The sequence below is a fragment of the Anolis sagrei genome, chromosome 1 (assembly GCF_037176765.1).
Source record: "Anolis sagrei isolate rAnoSag1 chromosome 1, rAnoSag1.mat, whole genome shotgun sequence".
Taxonomy (NCBI): domain Eukaryota; kingdom Metazoa; phylum Chordata; class Lepidosauria; order Squamata; family Dactyloidae; genus Anolis; species Anolis sagrei.
The window spans coordinates 26,697,381-26,713,280 of NC_090021.1; the positions used below are offsets into that span (position 1 = coordinate 26,697,381).

General features: G+C 39.7%; 1 protein-coding gene across 2 annotated transcripts in view; it reads right to left on the bottom strand.

Moving 5' to 3' along the window:
- Positions 1 to 15,900, bottom strand: part of RHOQ (ras homolog family member Q) — a 41,997-nt gene that overhangs the window by 14,719 nt on the left and 11,378 nt on the right. For both annotated transcript variants that reach the window (XM_060754409.2, XM_060754410.2), the window contains exon 3: positions 17 to 181. In XM_060754409.2, the coding sequence (XP_060610392.2) occupies positions 17 to 181 (165 nt within the window). The remainder of the gene's footprint in view (positions 1 to 16; positions 182 to 15,900) is intronic.

The following is a 15,900-nucleotide window of genomic DNA, read 5'->3' on the forward strand; positions in this document are numbered from 1 at the left end:
ATAACACAAGACTTACCTGGGTTCCAACTAACAAGTATGGTACATTTGGTGCATATTCCTTTAGTTCTGGTACCCATTCCTCCTTCACATTCTGAAAAGAAGCCGGATTGACCACAGAGAAGCAAATGAGGAAGACATCAGTCATGGGGTATGACAAGGGCCTCAGGCGATCATAGTCTTCCTAAGGACACAAAATGAAAGATACTCATGTAATTTTGCATTAGTAGCTAGTGTTTCCAACACTGTAACTTTGATTCACTATACATTTCGGTGATTTGGGGTAATGAATGCACCAATATTTCACCTATGCTCCCAAATGTTTCTCCCCCATTCTCTGTTGAAGGTGACGAACACTCAAGTAGTCCAGCGTGTTCCATTATATTACGTAACACGATTTTTGTACCTGGATTATATATGTCATTTAAACTGTGTTTAAATTCACTCTACCGTCCTTATTGCAGAAAGCAAGAAGGGCATAAGGCTTCAATACACCTTTTACCTTACAAAAGGCCATAAATTACACACTTCATTTTGTATCTTCATAATGCACATCTATGGCTATATGTACTGGAATATGTAAAATAATTTGAAAAACATTCATGGAAAATTAATGGACAGAAAAAGGAGTCATTTTGTCCATCTGGTATACTCAAAGTGGACCAGTGTATGTATCTGGCCAGTAAAGAATACGCAACATGCACATATTCAGGATTTCTTGTACTCACTGGTATCACTTTACATTTGTTTACAATAGCAAAGACTTCCCATTTTAATGTTCATTCTCTTAGTTTGAAAAGGTTCTTTTGGAGCTATTTGGTTTCTATTCTCGTTGAAATCATTCTATATAGTTTAGTGCTATGAGCACATCTGGCCACCTCATTGCTTACCTCAACTCCAGATTATTCATGAATAGGTTAAAAATCACTGGTCCCACCCAATACTGTGGTTTCCATTGCTTGCATGTTTTCATTGCGAGAACTGTTCATTTATTTCCACTCTCTTGAGAGTTTTGTCCCTCAGCAAATGGCAGCCAATGAAATAGTGCCAGGATATAGAATTTTACAAGGCAGTGACATCATGCCATGTGTTTTGCTTTACCGAGCATTAATTAGCAAGACAGGGGGACATGCTAAGCCCCTGCTTTCGATGATGTGTTGTTCTGATTTTATCCCAGATATAAGCCAAGATTCCCCAATGCACCACAAGGGTTCTGGTAGCCTTGCCTAACAAAGGAAAAGCAGTTACCAAAGTAAATAATTATGCAATTAAAATGCATGAAGGTCAAGTTCTTATATATAGGAAACACTAAGTACTGGGGACTTTAAAGTCAAATCTTTAAGGCAGCCAAGGAGGAAAAATATATAATCACAAGTCAGTGGGGAAAAAACTGTTCATTTTCTCCCAAAGAACAATGCTTTTGAGATCATCCAGTGAACTAGATGTGAATTGGGGTAGGTTTCAGACAAGCAAAAAGTCACAGAAGACAATTAGCCAATTAACTTTACTGCTGCAGGATGCTATGACGGCCATTAACAGATTTTAAAAAATAATCAAATTAGTTCATAGTGGCTTCTAGTCATTAACTAAAAATAAAATTGTGGTGTATGAGAGACAGTTAACATTTGACCTGTGACAAACCAGCCACATCAGACACAGTAATTTGTATGTCTGTGTGCCTAGCTTTTTCTATCTTACTAATTATATGCAAGAATGCATTATCTTTCTTGGGTGGAGAGCACACGAAAATCAAAAAGAAACCTCCCAACTACAAATAAAGTTTTGTTTCTAAGGCGCAGTTTTAGGGTGGTGAAGCTGAAGATATAACAATTGTTATTAAGAGAGCTGAGTATGATTTAAAGAGGAATTGTTTCCTATGGCACACACACATTTTACAAGAAAGAACACACCATGAATATCAACTGGTCTCCAAACTGCCTTCAATGGTTTATTGACCTAGATCCAACAATGATTTTGTGCTTCTTCAAGTCTTGGGTGTGCAAAGAGTTATGTGCTTTCCTAACTTTCCAAAGGAAGCATTTGATACCTCCGAGTCCTTACACAAGCATTCCCATTGTTCACCTATGCACTCTGTGATAACAATGGCCCTGGACGCAATAGGCCAGTTCACATGATAGCTAGATGCCCTAGGATAGCTCCACCTTGCAAGCCAAGGTGGCCACTGGAATCTCTTCTTCTATTGTTGTGAGCCTTCAACAACTCATAGTGACCATAAGGTGAACCTATCAAAGTTTTCTGGGTCTGGGAGTGTGTGATCTATTACGTTTCCATGGCCAAGTGAGAAATCAATCCCACATCTTCAAAATTGAAACTTGATGTTCAAATCACTATATATACACTTTATGACAGATAATGGTAAATACTTCATATAATCATCCATCCCAGGATTACATAGTGTGGAGCCATGGAAGGTAAAGTGGTATCAATGTGACACAATTGTATCATGTAAAATACACTTTATTGGTGATTGGAAAGTGTTCTTTCACATGGGCATCAGCAGGGTAGTTTAGGAAGTTCTAGAAAGGCTCTGTAAAATGCATAGCTCTAGCTTTCAAGAACAGAGAATGGTCAGGTAACCCACTCTCCATCTATTGCTTTAAAATGCTATTACTGATTTTGTTCAAGATAGGGGAATTGTCAAAAAAATCCCTTCCACATCTACCCATGCATGGAATGTTTTTATTATATAGTTAAGATAAATCATTGTAGCAAAAAACCCTAAAGAAATAACACATCCAACAACTGGGTCTGATAGTGATTTACAACGATAAGGATACTACAGTACTATCCCAGATAGAGATTAATTGTTAGGATAGATCAGGATTACCGATTCCTAAAACAGTATTGAAGAATAGGTAATTTAAGAAAAAAGAACTAATAATCAAAACAGACTAGCATGCCTCACATTAACAGATGGCAGGTGACCTTGGGCAAACTAAACTCTCTCAATCTCAGAAGGCAAATGTCCTCTGAACAAATCTTGCTAACAAAACTTGCCATTAGTAGAAAATGATATGAAGGAACACAACAACAATTGCAGTACAAATCAAGGCATACCAAACACATTATAACACCTTAGAGTATGCAAGTTTCCTCTCAGTCTAATACACTCAACACATCTTAAGAGTGGCCCAACACATCTTGCAGCAGCATCAAGAGGAAATATTTTATCTTGATTGAACCACTTCAAAAGGCAGACAGGAGTTTGAATGGCTTCTTTGTGAAAGAGTGCCATATTTATAGCAAAACAGCATGTTAGGGAGAGATTCATCTTTCTTCCCCTGCTTTAAAAATATCCTAGCTTTTTACCTGTAAGGTGGTGGTGAGAACATTTAAACTATGAGAGTCTTTGCCTATAACCTCAAGGGATAATGCATATATGTGTAAGTTGTCTATTGACTTATAGCGACCTCACAATTTTATCCTTCTAGAACTGTCTCTGCTCGTTTTCCTTCCAGATAGACAGGTCCTCCTATTGCCTATATCTCACCCTGGATATGGAAATCCAGTCATCTTTGGGTTTTTATACAGAGCAGACAACGCTTCTGTGCGTTTTGAGTATCGGTTATGCTTATGCTACTGCAAAACAGAAAGATTCCCAATTTCATCCAGTTCTTATATTTTCATCTTGCTTCAAAATGGCACAATTTCAGCACCACCACCACCAATGGATCTTGCCATGTGAGAATAAATCTATGCTACACAGATATAGCAGTTTGATACTACTTTAATATGCTAAGGTTCCACTCAAAAGAATATCTGTTTCTTTGGTGGGGAATTCTTTTTGCTGGGGTGTTGTAGTACACTCTTTTGAACTCAAACATGACAGCTAGTTAGTGGCTCTCTTGGAGGTGAAGGTCCAGCACTTTGAGGCCTATATATCCACACTACAACTTATTAGGGAGGAAGAGGTTGCCTTGCAGAGTGGACTATCTTGCAGGAGAATCACATAGGGGACCTTACAATACTACAAATCCCAGGATTCCCCAGCACAGAGCCTTCAGTCTCAAAATGGTATCAAAGTGCTATTAACTCTGCAGAGTAGATGCACTCTTCCAAATACACACACAATTACCTGCATTAATTCAATAAACTAACACAGTTTTACACATCTTTCTTGTAGAATATTCACATCTCAAGACACGCTTATGGGCCTTTTTCCCATTTATAAATCGCTGTGTGGAAAGGTACTATTTCAAAACTCCAGCTGCTTTACTGGTGCTCCATGTGTTGAAGCTAAATCCATTGCTAAGAAGAGAAACTATGACCAGATTTCTCAAAGCCACCGTCCTTTATCTCCTCCCTAGCCAGCTGTAAATTGTAAGTTAATTTTTCTGGCAAGGCAGTACATCAAACTCTGTAAAGATGACCCCTTAATGAGAGACCCTGCAAGGTTTTCAAAAACTTTGCAGTTCCCATCTGGGTGTCTTCTGCTAATACAGAGATTCATTTATATTAAAGCTTTTTCACCGTGCCTGTCAAATACAGAGAAAGGTAATAATGTATCTCTCAGTATGATAGTTTGATTAGACTTTCAACTCAACCACTCCATTGTGTTCTTCCAAAAGCTTTTCACTTTGGGACATCATGACCGCATATGTTGGACCAATTCTGTACCTCCATATCCTCTCCATCAGTTTTTTTTGAACATCTCTTAATTATATTTTTTCATTTGATATAGTGTTTGATTCTCCTACATTTTTGTACAGTATATTTGTGGATATATGTTGTAGATTATGATTTGCAGTGTAAGGCTGGTTTAATACACTGTGAGCATCCTTGAGAAAGTGACCTAAGTGGTGATATGAATCACGGCTGAATCAGACCACTGAGTCTTGTATCTGATTTCTGTCAAGGGCTAGTTAGATGCTTACAAGCTGGGAAAGAACTTTTCCTGTGTAACTTACTCCCAACAGATGACACCCAAAAGATACAATGCCACTGTCCTTAGATGTCCAGAAACACCATGACCAAAACTTTACCTTCTAAATTATCTTTGAACAGTTTATGTTGTTATTAGACTATTATTATTGCATTCTAATGTGAACTACTTGGACATTTAATATATTAAATGGTAAACAATAATATATAAAATAAATAAATAACAACATGTTCTCCATGAATTGGTCTGATTTTTTCCAGACCAATTCATAGAGAGAACCAGAAAGTGTATGTATGTCTTATAGCACTGGAAGGTATCCCTTGCTGCAGAAGAGAAGGCTGAAAGGAGACATGATGGCCATGTATAAATATGTGAGGGGAAGTCATAGGGAGGAGGGAGCAAGCTTGTTTTCTGCTGCCCTGGAGACTAGGATGCAATTGAGCAATGGCTTCAAACTATTGGAAAGGAGATTCCATCTGAACATTAGGAAGAACCTCCTAACTGTGAGAGCTGTTCAGCAGTGAAACTCTCTGCCCCAGAGTGTGATGGAGGCTCCTTCTTTGCAGGCTTTTAACCAGAGGCCGGATGGCCATTTGTTGGGGATACTTTTGACTGTGATTTTCCTGCTTCTTGGCAGGGGGTTGGACTGGATGGCCCACGAGGTCTCTTCCAACTCCAGGATTCTATAATTCTAAGTCCCCTATTAGAGGTCTGGAAAGGAAGGTCCTCTCTTGTTAGGATTCCCTCTTCTACACAACCAGAGCCATCTTCAGTTTCAGTTCTGGCAACCCTCACTGTCTGTCCCCATGTTCTCTCTACACATAACCTCCTGAAATAAAAGCCATGATATTTTAAGTTCAAGAACTGATCTATACACCAGAAAAAAAAACATTGGAATGCTGTAGGTGATGCTTGATCACCACCAGAGCTCACGAGCCATCCTAATATGCAGGCATTCATCCACCTCAGATTTCTCTGCCAGGAAGGGAAGGCTCTCTTTTGATTCTTCCATTAAAAGTCTATCTTGTGAACATGAATGAGGGAGTCTTCTCAGAGACTATTTCTGGTCTCTGGAATTACCTTCCATAGCAACCTTGGGGGGGGGGAGCTCCCTGGGGTCCCCTTCCCATCATTTTTAGGGCTATTGGGATGAAAATGATGACACTTGGAAGACAACTGTTGGCCCACTAAATTTCATAATGTTTGGGTGATCCTCTGATTTTTAGGAATTTATTTTCTTTCTAGAAATAAAAATTCCTTTAAAAATTCCCAAAAAAGTATCCCACACTGGACACCCCCCCCCCCCCGTAACTTCTCTTATAATTATTAATAACAATAATCTTTTAAAAGTACTTTCTGAAAGAGAGGAGGGAGGAGAGATAAGAGCAGAAGCTAAAGGCTTTAGTAAAGGCTAAAGGGTGACTCAAAGTTCAGGGTCACCCTAAAAGAAAACCACACCCACCCACTAGTCCCCAAATGTTTTGCATGCATCCACCCGCTCATTCCAACTCCCAGTCCCACTAAATCAGTGGTTCCCAACCTTTTTTTGACCAGGGACCAATTGACCATGGACCACTTGAACAGGGACTACTTTGACCAGAAACCACTCTCAAACATTAGTACCAAAAGGGTTATGAATCAGTTTTTGGTCAGCTTTAGATTCGGTTTGGTTATTTGGGGTGCTGATTCAGAAAATTGCATCAGCTCTACTGATTCACTGATGTTTTGTTGCGATAATTATTTGAAAGTACGAGTAATTGTTTAAAATGTCTGGGAACAGGATCTATAAGTGCAACAGGTTAGTTCAGAAGTAATGACAGCAGAGTTTTGCATGCAAAACCCTCACACTGACTCTATCACTCAGAATCTCAGCCCTTCCGTATTTATTTCCCTCACATGTGTTACAGCGCGAGATAAAGCAACCTACAGGGTCACCTTATCACCCTTGTCTAACAAAGCTCTATTTGTTCAAAGCTTCTCTCTCTTGCGGTCCAGCAGCCCATCAAGAATAAGAAACATTTCAAGCTGTTCCCATTCTCATGTTCAAGACCGTTCACCCCTCCCCTCTCTCTTCCGGTTTCTAAAGCTGCTCTGCCAGGGGACTGTTCCCCTTTCCCAGCCAAAAGCATACATGTGTATGCTTTTAACATGACTTCATGTCTGGGCTGTTTCATTGCACAGCATCGGCTTCTCCTCTGCAACACTTTGTCTTCAACATATTTTATTCAAGTTCTCCAAATATTTTTCGTGGCTCAAAGAAGTCCCACTCCCTTTTCTGAAGTAGAAAACTGATGTTGAATTTTTCTGCCAATGTGCTTGCTACTATAAATGCAGCTGGATTTTTATGATATTTTCTTGGATTGAGACCCAATCTGAATTCCTGATAATATATTTATTGTGGTGGAACTGTTTCATGTGGACATGAACTTGTTTGAAGCTTGGTTTGATTCCCCCGGGTATGTATGCAGTATTCAGAATGAAGTGAAAATACAGCACAAAACGTGATATCAAGTAGCTGCTGTAATTTTAGCATGATTTGGCTTTTCTTTTTTAAAATGAGAAATGTAAGATACTACACTTAAGCAGAAAAAATGAAACACAGAAGTATAGGATAGGTGCTGGCTTGACAACAGTACATGTGAAAGGGCTGTGGGAGTCTTAATAGACCATAAGCTGAACATGAGTCAACAATGTGATGCAGCAGCTGAAAAAGACAATGTGATTCTGGGCTGCATCAAGAGGATGGTTGTGTGTCTAGGGAAGTAATACGACCACTCTATTCTGCTTTGGTTAAACCTCACCTCACCTGGAACATTGTGCCCAGTTCTGGGTACCATAATACCAGAAGGATATTGAATGTGTCCAGAGAAGGGCAATAAAAATGACCAAAGATCCGGAAACCCTGAATCTCTCTGACGGACAGCTTGAGGAGCTGAGTGTGTGTTATGGAGAAGAGAAGGTTAAGAGGGACACAATAGCAATGTTTAAACATCTGAAAGGATGTCATATAGAGGAGGCAGACAACTTTTTTCTGCTATTCCACAGACCAGAAAATGGAGCATTGGCCTCAAACTACAGGAAAATAAATTCCACTTGAACATTAGGAAGAACTTCTTGGTGATGATAGCGGTTCAACTCGGGAGTGTGTTGGAATTTCCTTCTTCAGAGGTTTTTAAACAGAGGCTAAATGACCATATGTAGGGGATGCTTTGATTGTGTATTCCTGCATGAACTGGATGGCCCTTGTGATCTCTTCTAACTCTATGATTCTATTATTTCCATCCCAAATGAATCAGTCAAGATTTCTAAAATACTAAAAGCCAGAAAGATAGTTAGAAAAGAGTTTAATGGGTTTCTGGAACAAGGCTTCTGTTAGCTCCTTGCTCGTAAGAACATAAAAGGAGTCCTCCTGGATCAGTACAAAAGCTGCTCAACTTCCAAAAGTCTGTTTTCCACAATGTGCAATAAGATATCTTGGGTAAGTCCCACGGAGGTAGGATATATTCATAATTAATCGTTGGACTGGATGGCCCACGAGGTCTCTTCCAACTCTATGACTATGACTATTCCTCTCCTCTGAATGTATTTAAACCAGAGCTCAGCAAATTTATTTTGAATTACAGTTTCCAGAATCCACCAGTGGCATGGACCCTTGAAGCTACAGATTCCTACCTGCCTATGTAGGCAGAACTGAGTAACTTGTATCTCCCCGCCCAAAAAGAGGGGGGAGGGGAAATGCCATTGAACTCCATCTGACCTAGAGAGTCACATGTTCTACACCAGGCATGGGCAAACTTTAGCCTCCAGGTGTTTTGGACTTCAACTCCCATAATTCCTAGGGATTGTGGGAGTTGACGGTCAAAATATCTGGAGGGCCGAAGTTTGCCCATGCCTGTTCTATACAACCTTGCGGTACACAAAAAAAAAAATCTAATCTATTATTATCTAATCTATTACAAAAACATAGAAGGTTGATCTAGACACCAGCTTTCAAGCCACTGCCCTATGGTAGCTAGGGTTTAAAGGAACAGTTGTCAACTCACAATAGTGAACTCCTCACGTGGTTGTGCCAGGGAAGACTTAGGTGAGTTGGCCTTCATACAGAAGTGAACTAGCAGCCACTTCAATTGTTTCAGCAGCTTTCCCCCTCAAAAGCTGTAATATATAACAAAAACTACAGAACTCCAAGCAATGAAAAGTAGGAAAATCTAAAGTCCATAACTGAGTGTGAATCAGATGATAAAGAAATGCTGTTGAGAAAGGCTCAAGCTATACTTTGTCTGGAGAATTCATGCTTCAGTATTCAATTTGACATGTTGATAAAGCAGTCATTATGACAATGACAATCATGGAAATGACTTCAAGATCACCACCTGCACAAAGTGATTTATGTACAAAATGTTCCCCATGTTACTGCATATCTACAAGCACAATTCTATGGAGGATAGAGCAGTGTGTGCTAGGAAATCATGTGTTGCATGCATAATGTCCAATGTTCCAGCCACAGCCGATTAAAAGGACTCAGCGCTAAATAATATGAAACAATTAGGTTTGCTCAAGTCAGAGTAGACCATCACAATCTAGATGGAGAAATATTCTGACCTGAAATTCAGGACAAAAAATGCCTCTAAATATTAAAAGGGAATGTCATATAGCTTTGTACCAAACAAGTAGTACAAAGCAGGTCAGTGGGCTGCATTTCCCACCTATGTAATGTAATGTAATGGGCATGTGCCAGCTATTTCAGAGAACCAGTGCAGCACAGTGGTTCAAATGCTGGACCACAACTATATAAACCAGTGTTGAAATCTCCATGTGGCTATGAAAACCTCAGCTCTAGAAAACCCTGTGATAGGTTCCCTTAGGGTTACCATAGTCAGAAACAACTTCAAGGCAAACAACAAGAAGCCAATGAAGTCAAATGGAATGTACCCTTGCCAAGGTAAGGACTACACAAATACATAAACCTTAAGCTTGTTGATGTTCTCAAATATTTACATCAAGGTTCATTTTGACTTAGTCCTAACGGGGCAACCCCTAGAAAAAAAGAGATCCATTCTTCAGATCTGCAACAGATCTGTAATAAACTATTACGGATTTCGACACAGTCTGAATAAGGATTATGAGCAGGGATTATGGATGAATGGTATCATATACTTTATATGTTTTTACCTGTTATTATTCTATGTATTTTATTTGCTGAACTGTTTTAATTGTTTAGTTGATGGGATATGTTTTATGGTTATGTTTCAAACAGCACTGAATTTTGTCAGAGTTATAAGCCGCCTTGATTTCCCCTACAGGGGTGAGAAAGGCGGGATACAAATGAAGCAAATAAATAATAATAATAGCAAACAGCATTAAGAAAGGCCTTGAAGCTGAGATCCTGTGGTTCGAAAGGGTGACTTCAACACCAATGAATTGATCCCTCTGTCCTCATGTGAACTCTGAACTTTCAAACAACATAAAAACCAGGAGTGTCTGGGAAGTGCCATAACAATATTCAGACGAGGATGATGGACAATCTTCTCAAGATGTGTTTTGTTGGCCTACATTTGTCTGCAAAGTTTAAAGCAGACACGACTCAAAGTGTTTAATATGTGTACTTCTAAAGGCTATATTTACAACTTGTAATAGCAGCTTGAAAAAACACACACATATGCAGTGCCATGGGAGTTCATGCAAACTTATGACCACTTAGACACATTGTACGCACTTTTTTAAAAAAAGGAATCAATATTTTTCTGATTGTATGTATCAGAAAAGGGCAACATCTTCTGGGAAATGAAATTTTGCCTAGTATCTGAGTGACTTGTTCCATTTGGCTGAGAAAGTCACCAGGATTTCTAATTTCCATGCTTCAATGACTACTGAGATGGGTATCACGATGAAACTTTTATTCCTATGACTTTCTTTACAACTGTAAGGATGAGCATTCCAAGCTTCAGTGCTTGATGCCATTAGATCACTGGTGCCTTGTCGTCTGAACAAGGGGAAAGCCTCACCTCACCCCAACGCTTATGTAGGGCATCCATGTATCACACGATTCCAGTAAGAATTTGATATTCTTAATTCTTTATGCTGTTGGAAATTCAGGTATTGGGAACACTGGGCCTCTTCAAGATTCATCATACCCTTCATCTAGCACAGTGGTTCTCAACCTTTCGGTCCCCAGATGTTTTGGCCTTCAACTCCCAGGAATCCTGACATGTGGTAAACTGGCTGGGATTTCTGGGAATTGTAGGCCAAAACACTTGGGGATCCACAGGTTGAGAACCACTGATAGCACAATATTCATCTCAATATCCCACAGTTGCGGTTTGCAATTCTGCCTCCAAATATTGTGGATTTGTGTGTTCTGTATACAAATTTATCATTTTAATTCTAAGGACAATACAGGTAAGATGTGGCAAAGTGGGGACTTGAACCGATTCCAGCTGTCATGAGTGCAAATTGAGTATCAAAAATAATCATATAATCATAGAGTTAGAAGAGACCACATGGGCCATCCAGTCCAACCCCCCACCAAGAAGAAGGAAAATTGCATTCAAATCACCCCTGACAGATGACAGCCTCTGTTTAAAAGCCTCCAAAGAAGGAACCTCCACCACACTCCAGGACAGAGAGTTCCACTGCTGAACAGCTCTCACAGTCAGGAAGTTCTTTCTAATGTTCACAATGAATCTCCTTTCTTGTAGTTTGTAATGTAACAGATTGACAGGTATTACCATTGCATCGAAATATGTTCTGTTTTCTATCCAGTTTAAAATCATGAGCATTGGTTATAATATAGTGTCGGGAGACCAGATACTGATTTACTCAAAGGCTTCATGAGAAAAGACCAGATAAAGTGATATACAAGGAACTTCTCAGCCATCCCACTGTTTGTATGCCCCCCAAAAGCAGTAATGAATCTTAACTACTGAATATTGCTAGTGTGTGAGAAGAAAATTAGGGGTGTATTTAGGCATTCTTCAAAATTATCCTTCTCTGAAGACCTTTTTTGAATTTTTGAATTCTGAATTAACTGTTCAGATGGTAAAATGAATGCCTGAGAAATAGTCCATTGTCACAGTTTCTTTCAGTTCAAATTTTGGACTGAATGTTGCCATTCAGCCATCGTTTTCAGTATCTCAAATTTGTTATTGCCATTTTCCACTAGAGGTTTTACAAAGGGAAATTTTAATATGAAACAGCCAAATCAGAGAACACATTATCAAGTTGGATTACACTCATTTAGGTCTGCAGAGAGACATGACTGTGGTGTTACCAATTACTGCTGTTTTGAAGTCACTGTGCTTATTTTGCATATATTTGAGCTGTAACTGAATTGTCACAGAATGGGCTGTTTGCAATTCATAGTTGTGGAAATTACACTCAGTTGGTGCAATTAACTCAATCGAAGCTTTATTGTGTTGCTGTTGTTGTGTACCTTCAAGATATTTTCAATTTATAGTGACCCTACGGTCAACTGTGGGCTATTTGGCAAAACCGGTTCAGTGGGGTTTGCCATTACCTTCCTCTGAGTTGAGAATGTGTGATTTGCCTAAGATCACACAGTGGTTTTCCATGGCTGAATGACGGTCTGAGACTGGAATAGATATCCCTTGTGATCTCAAGCAACTCTTATTCTATTATTCTTTCTTACTGCATGGCAACCAACAAGGGCCCAGGATGGTAGTAGAAGAGTGAAGGGCCTTTTGTTCATGTCTCATTGTCCTCAAAACCAAATTCAGTTCTCAACTGTACACTACTCTTTGTTGTTATCTATTTGTCCAGGATCCCAGTTCATTTAAGAATCTTGTGGCATATTAAATACTACCAAGTCATAATGAAGCCTAAGCCAGGAGTGACTAATGTGTTGCGCAGCAAGCGGATCTTCACCACAGCCAATGGACAAGACTCACAGACATGAGTAGAAATGAACAGAAAGATCTTTACTACTTGATAGCAGAGATAAAACACAAACTTGCAATGTTGCATACAAAAACAAACAATGCAAGAAACTTACATAGTCTTTGTAAGTAACGCAAAATAAAGCATCTTCATTTTCAGTCAAATGAAAAAGCAAAACATAAACCTTGAGCAAATGGCTATTCCACCATAGCCTCCTTTAGAGCAGCATAATGGCTTCTCTCCAACCTGCTCCTCAGAGCAGAGCCTTTGTTCATAGATCTCCACAGAGAAAAAACCCATACTGTTATACCCTATTGGGTGTGATCCAAGATTGCTGGTTGACCTACATTACCAGCTGCCCGTAATAATTACCATCATAAGGTTTTTCTTCAACACATGCACACATGGTCCTGCTAAAACTTACTGTAACATAATATATTAGGGGCACTGCTCCCAACAAGTTGGCATTAGGCCCTCTGCTGTTATATCAGCCTTGACTAATGCCCAGCAATCTCGACAACTAAGTAAACTATGAAGGAACATAGCGGGGATATTCACTTTTCTATAGAGATTCAGTTTCTTCCCGATTTCACCAACTGCACTCTAATGAGCCATTCAAGTCCTTTTGTGAGTTGGGAAGTAGATTAAAATTGGGATCATGCCCTCGAAACATTTTGGCATTGGGCTTCAAGCCATCCTAGACAGCCTACTCCGATTTTTCATCAAAGACCTGATCTGAATGTGTTTTTTCTGGCTCTAAAAAGACAAAAGCACTACCATCTGAGGCAGGGAAAATCTAGTTAAAGATCACAAAAGATGGCACAGCTTGGCTCTAGAGAAACATCTCGAGGTTTTGTAATCATTACATGGCTAACCATCTGTTGCTCTCACTGCTTATGGTGAGGAGTTGTAAGAGAGAAGGCTCTCAATCAGAACCATCTGTTTTTAGAAGAGGAACCAAAAATAGATATTGGTCAGAGCTGCCAAAGAGAGCCAACCTTCATGTGCTGAAGGGTAGCCATTAGCACTGCTAAAAGGAGTATCTGGGCAACGCTCCTCTATACTCGAGGAGAAGGGTAGTGTCCCTGTCACAGCGCCACATTATAATCTCTTTCCCTAGTTCTACTCAGTAATAAGAACTTCTAAAATCCTTATTTGGGATGAATCAACCTCTCTTCTTTTATCATTTTTGGATCCCGAGGGAGTTTCAAAGTTATCTTTTAAAGGTGCTAAGGAATGGCCAGACCACTATTTGTTTTTCCTTTATGGAGAACAGTATAATCTTCTATGTCCAAAATACATCTGGAATAATGTTTTCAAAGTTGTAATAAAAAATAAAGGTATAATCAGAAATAATGGTAAAACTTTCAAAAGATCACTATGAGAAAAAAGAAAGATGGGAAAGAGCTCTGTGATTTTTTAATGCAAAATTGTAACTAGCACTAAACGAATATGCAGAAATTTGGTGACAGAATCATCGAATTACTGAGTTGGAAGAGACCTCGTGAACCATCCAGTCCAACCCCCTGCCAAGAAGCAGGAAAATCACATTCAAAGCACCCACAATAGATGGCCACCCTGCCTCTATTTAAAAGCCTGCAAAGAAGGAGCCTCCACCACACTCTGGGGCAAAGAGTTCCACTGATGAACAGCTCTCACATTCAGAAAATTCTTTCTAATGTTCAGGTGGAATCTCCTTTTCTGTAGTTTGAAGCCATTGCTCTGCATCCTAGTCTCCAGGGCAGCAGAAAACAAGCCTCCTCCCTATGACTTTCCCTCACGTATTTATACATGACAATCATGTCTCCTCTCAGCTTTCTCATATGAATGCTAAACATCCCCAACTCTTTAAACCGCTCCTCAAAGGGCTTGTTCTCCAGACCCATGATCATTTCAGTCGCCCTCCTCTGGACACATTCCAGCTTATTGACATCTCCCTTCAATTGCGGTGCCAAGGATTGGACACAATATTCCAAGTGTGGTCTAACCAAGGCAGAATAGAGGGGTAACATGACTTCATAGAATCATAGAGTTGGAAGAGACCTCATGGGCCATCCAGTCCAACTCCCTGCCAAGAAGAAGGAATATTGCATTCAAATCACCCCTGACAGATGGCCATCCAGCCTCTGTTTAAAAGCTTCCAAAGAAGGAGCCTCCACCACACTCCGGGGCAGAGAGTTCCACTGCTGAACGGCTCTCACAGTCAGGAAGGTCTTCCTCATGTTCAGATGGAATCTCCTCTCTTGTAGACTTCCCTGGATCTAGACACTATACTACTATTTATGCAGGCCAAAATCCCATTGGGTTTTTAAGCCGCCCCATAACATTGTTGACTCATGTTTAACTTGTTGTCCACGAGGACTGATAGTTTCTTGTCATTCATACACACACACACACAGTTTTTGTACAAATAATTACAATGTCCGAAATGCTGACAAGTAAAATGAAGTTCTGAAATAACATTTCTTTATATGAATTTGTAACTTCCATTTCATATAAATGTATACTTTTCCTGTTTTGCAGAATTTATTCGGTTTCTGAAGAACACGATGTAAGAAGAACATTAAAGTATTACCTTCTGGATATCTGCTTTGGCTTTTACAAAACTCCATCTTGAGACTGGATCTAAAAGGGAGACCTCGTGGCTGCTAAATCTGATTTAATCTTTTACATTTGTATTTTCTCTCTCTACTCCCTTTGTCAAGCACCTTGCCCTGGAATCACCAACACAGTAGTCTTTCAGTCCAAGATCAGCCAGTTAGTTCTCAGAAACAACAAACTTCAAAGGGACAAGCAACAGAGGAGCCATACAACAATCCTGAGTCAATCCAGTTATTGAACTTTCACACAACAAAACTATGTCCACAAATCCAATGTCATGAAGTAGTCCAAAGTTCCAACAGTGTCCATGGATCTCTAGAGCACAAAATCTAAGGCTTGGTTACAAACATTGCAAGCTAGCAATTGGGTAACACACTGCAACTTCTTATATCAGTGGTTCTCAACCTGTGGGTCCCCAGATGTTTTGGCCTACAACTCCCAGAAATCCCAGCCAGTTTACCAGCTGTTAGGATTTCTGGGAGTTGAATGCCAAAACATCTGGG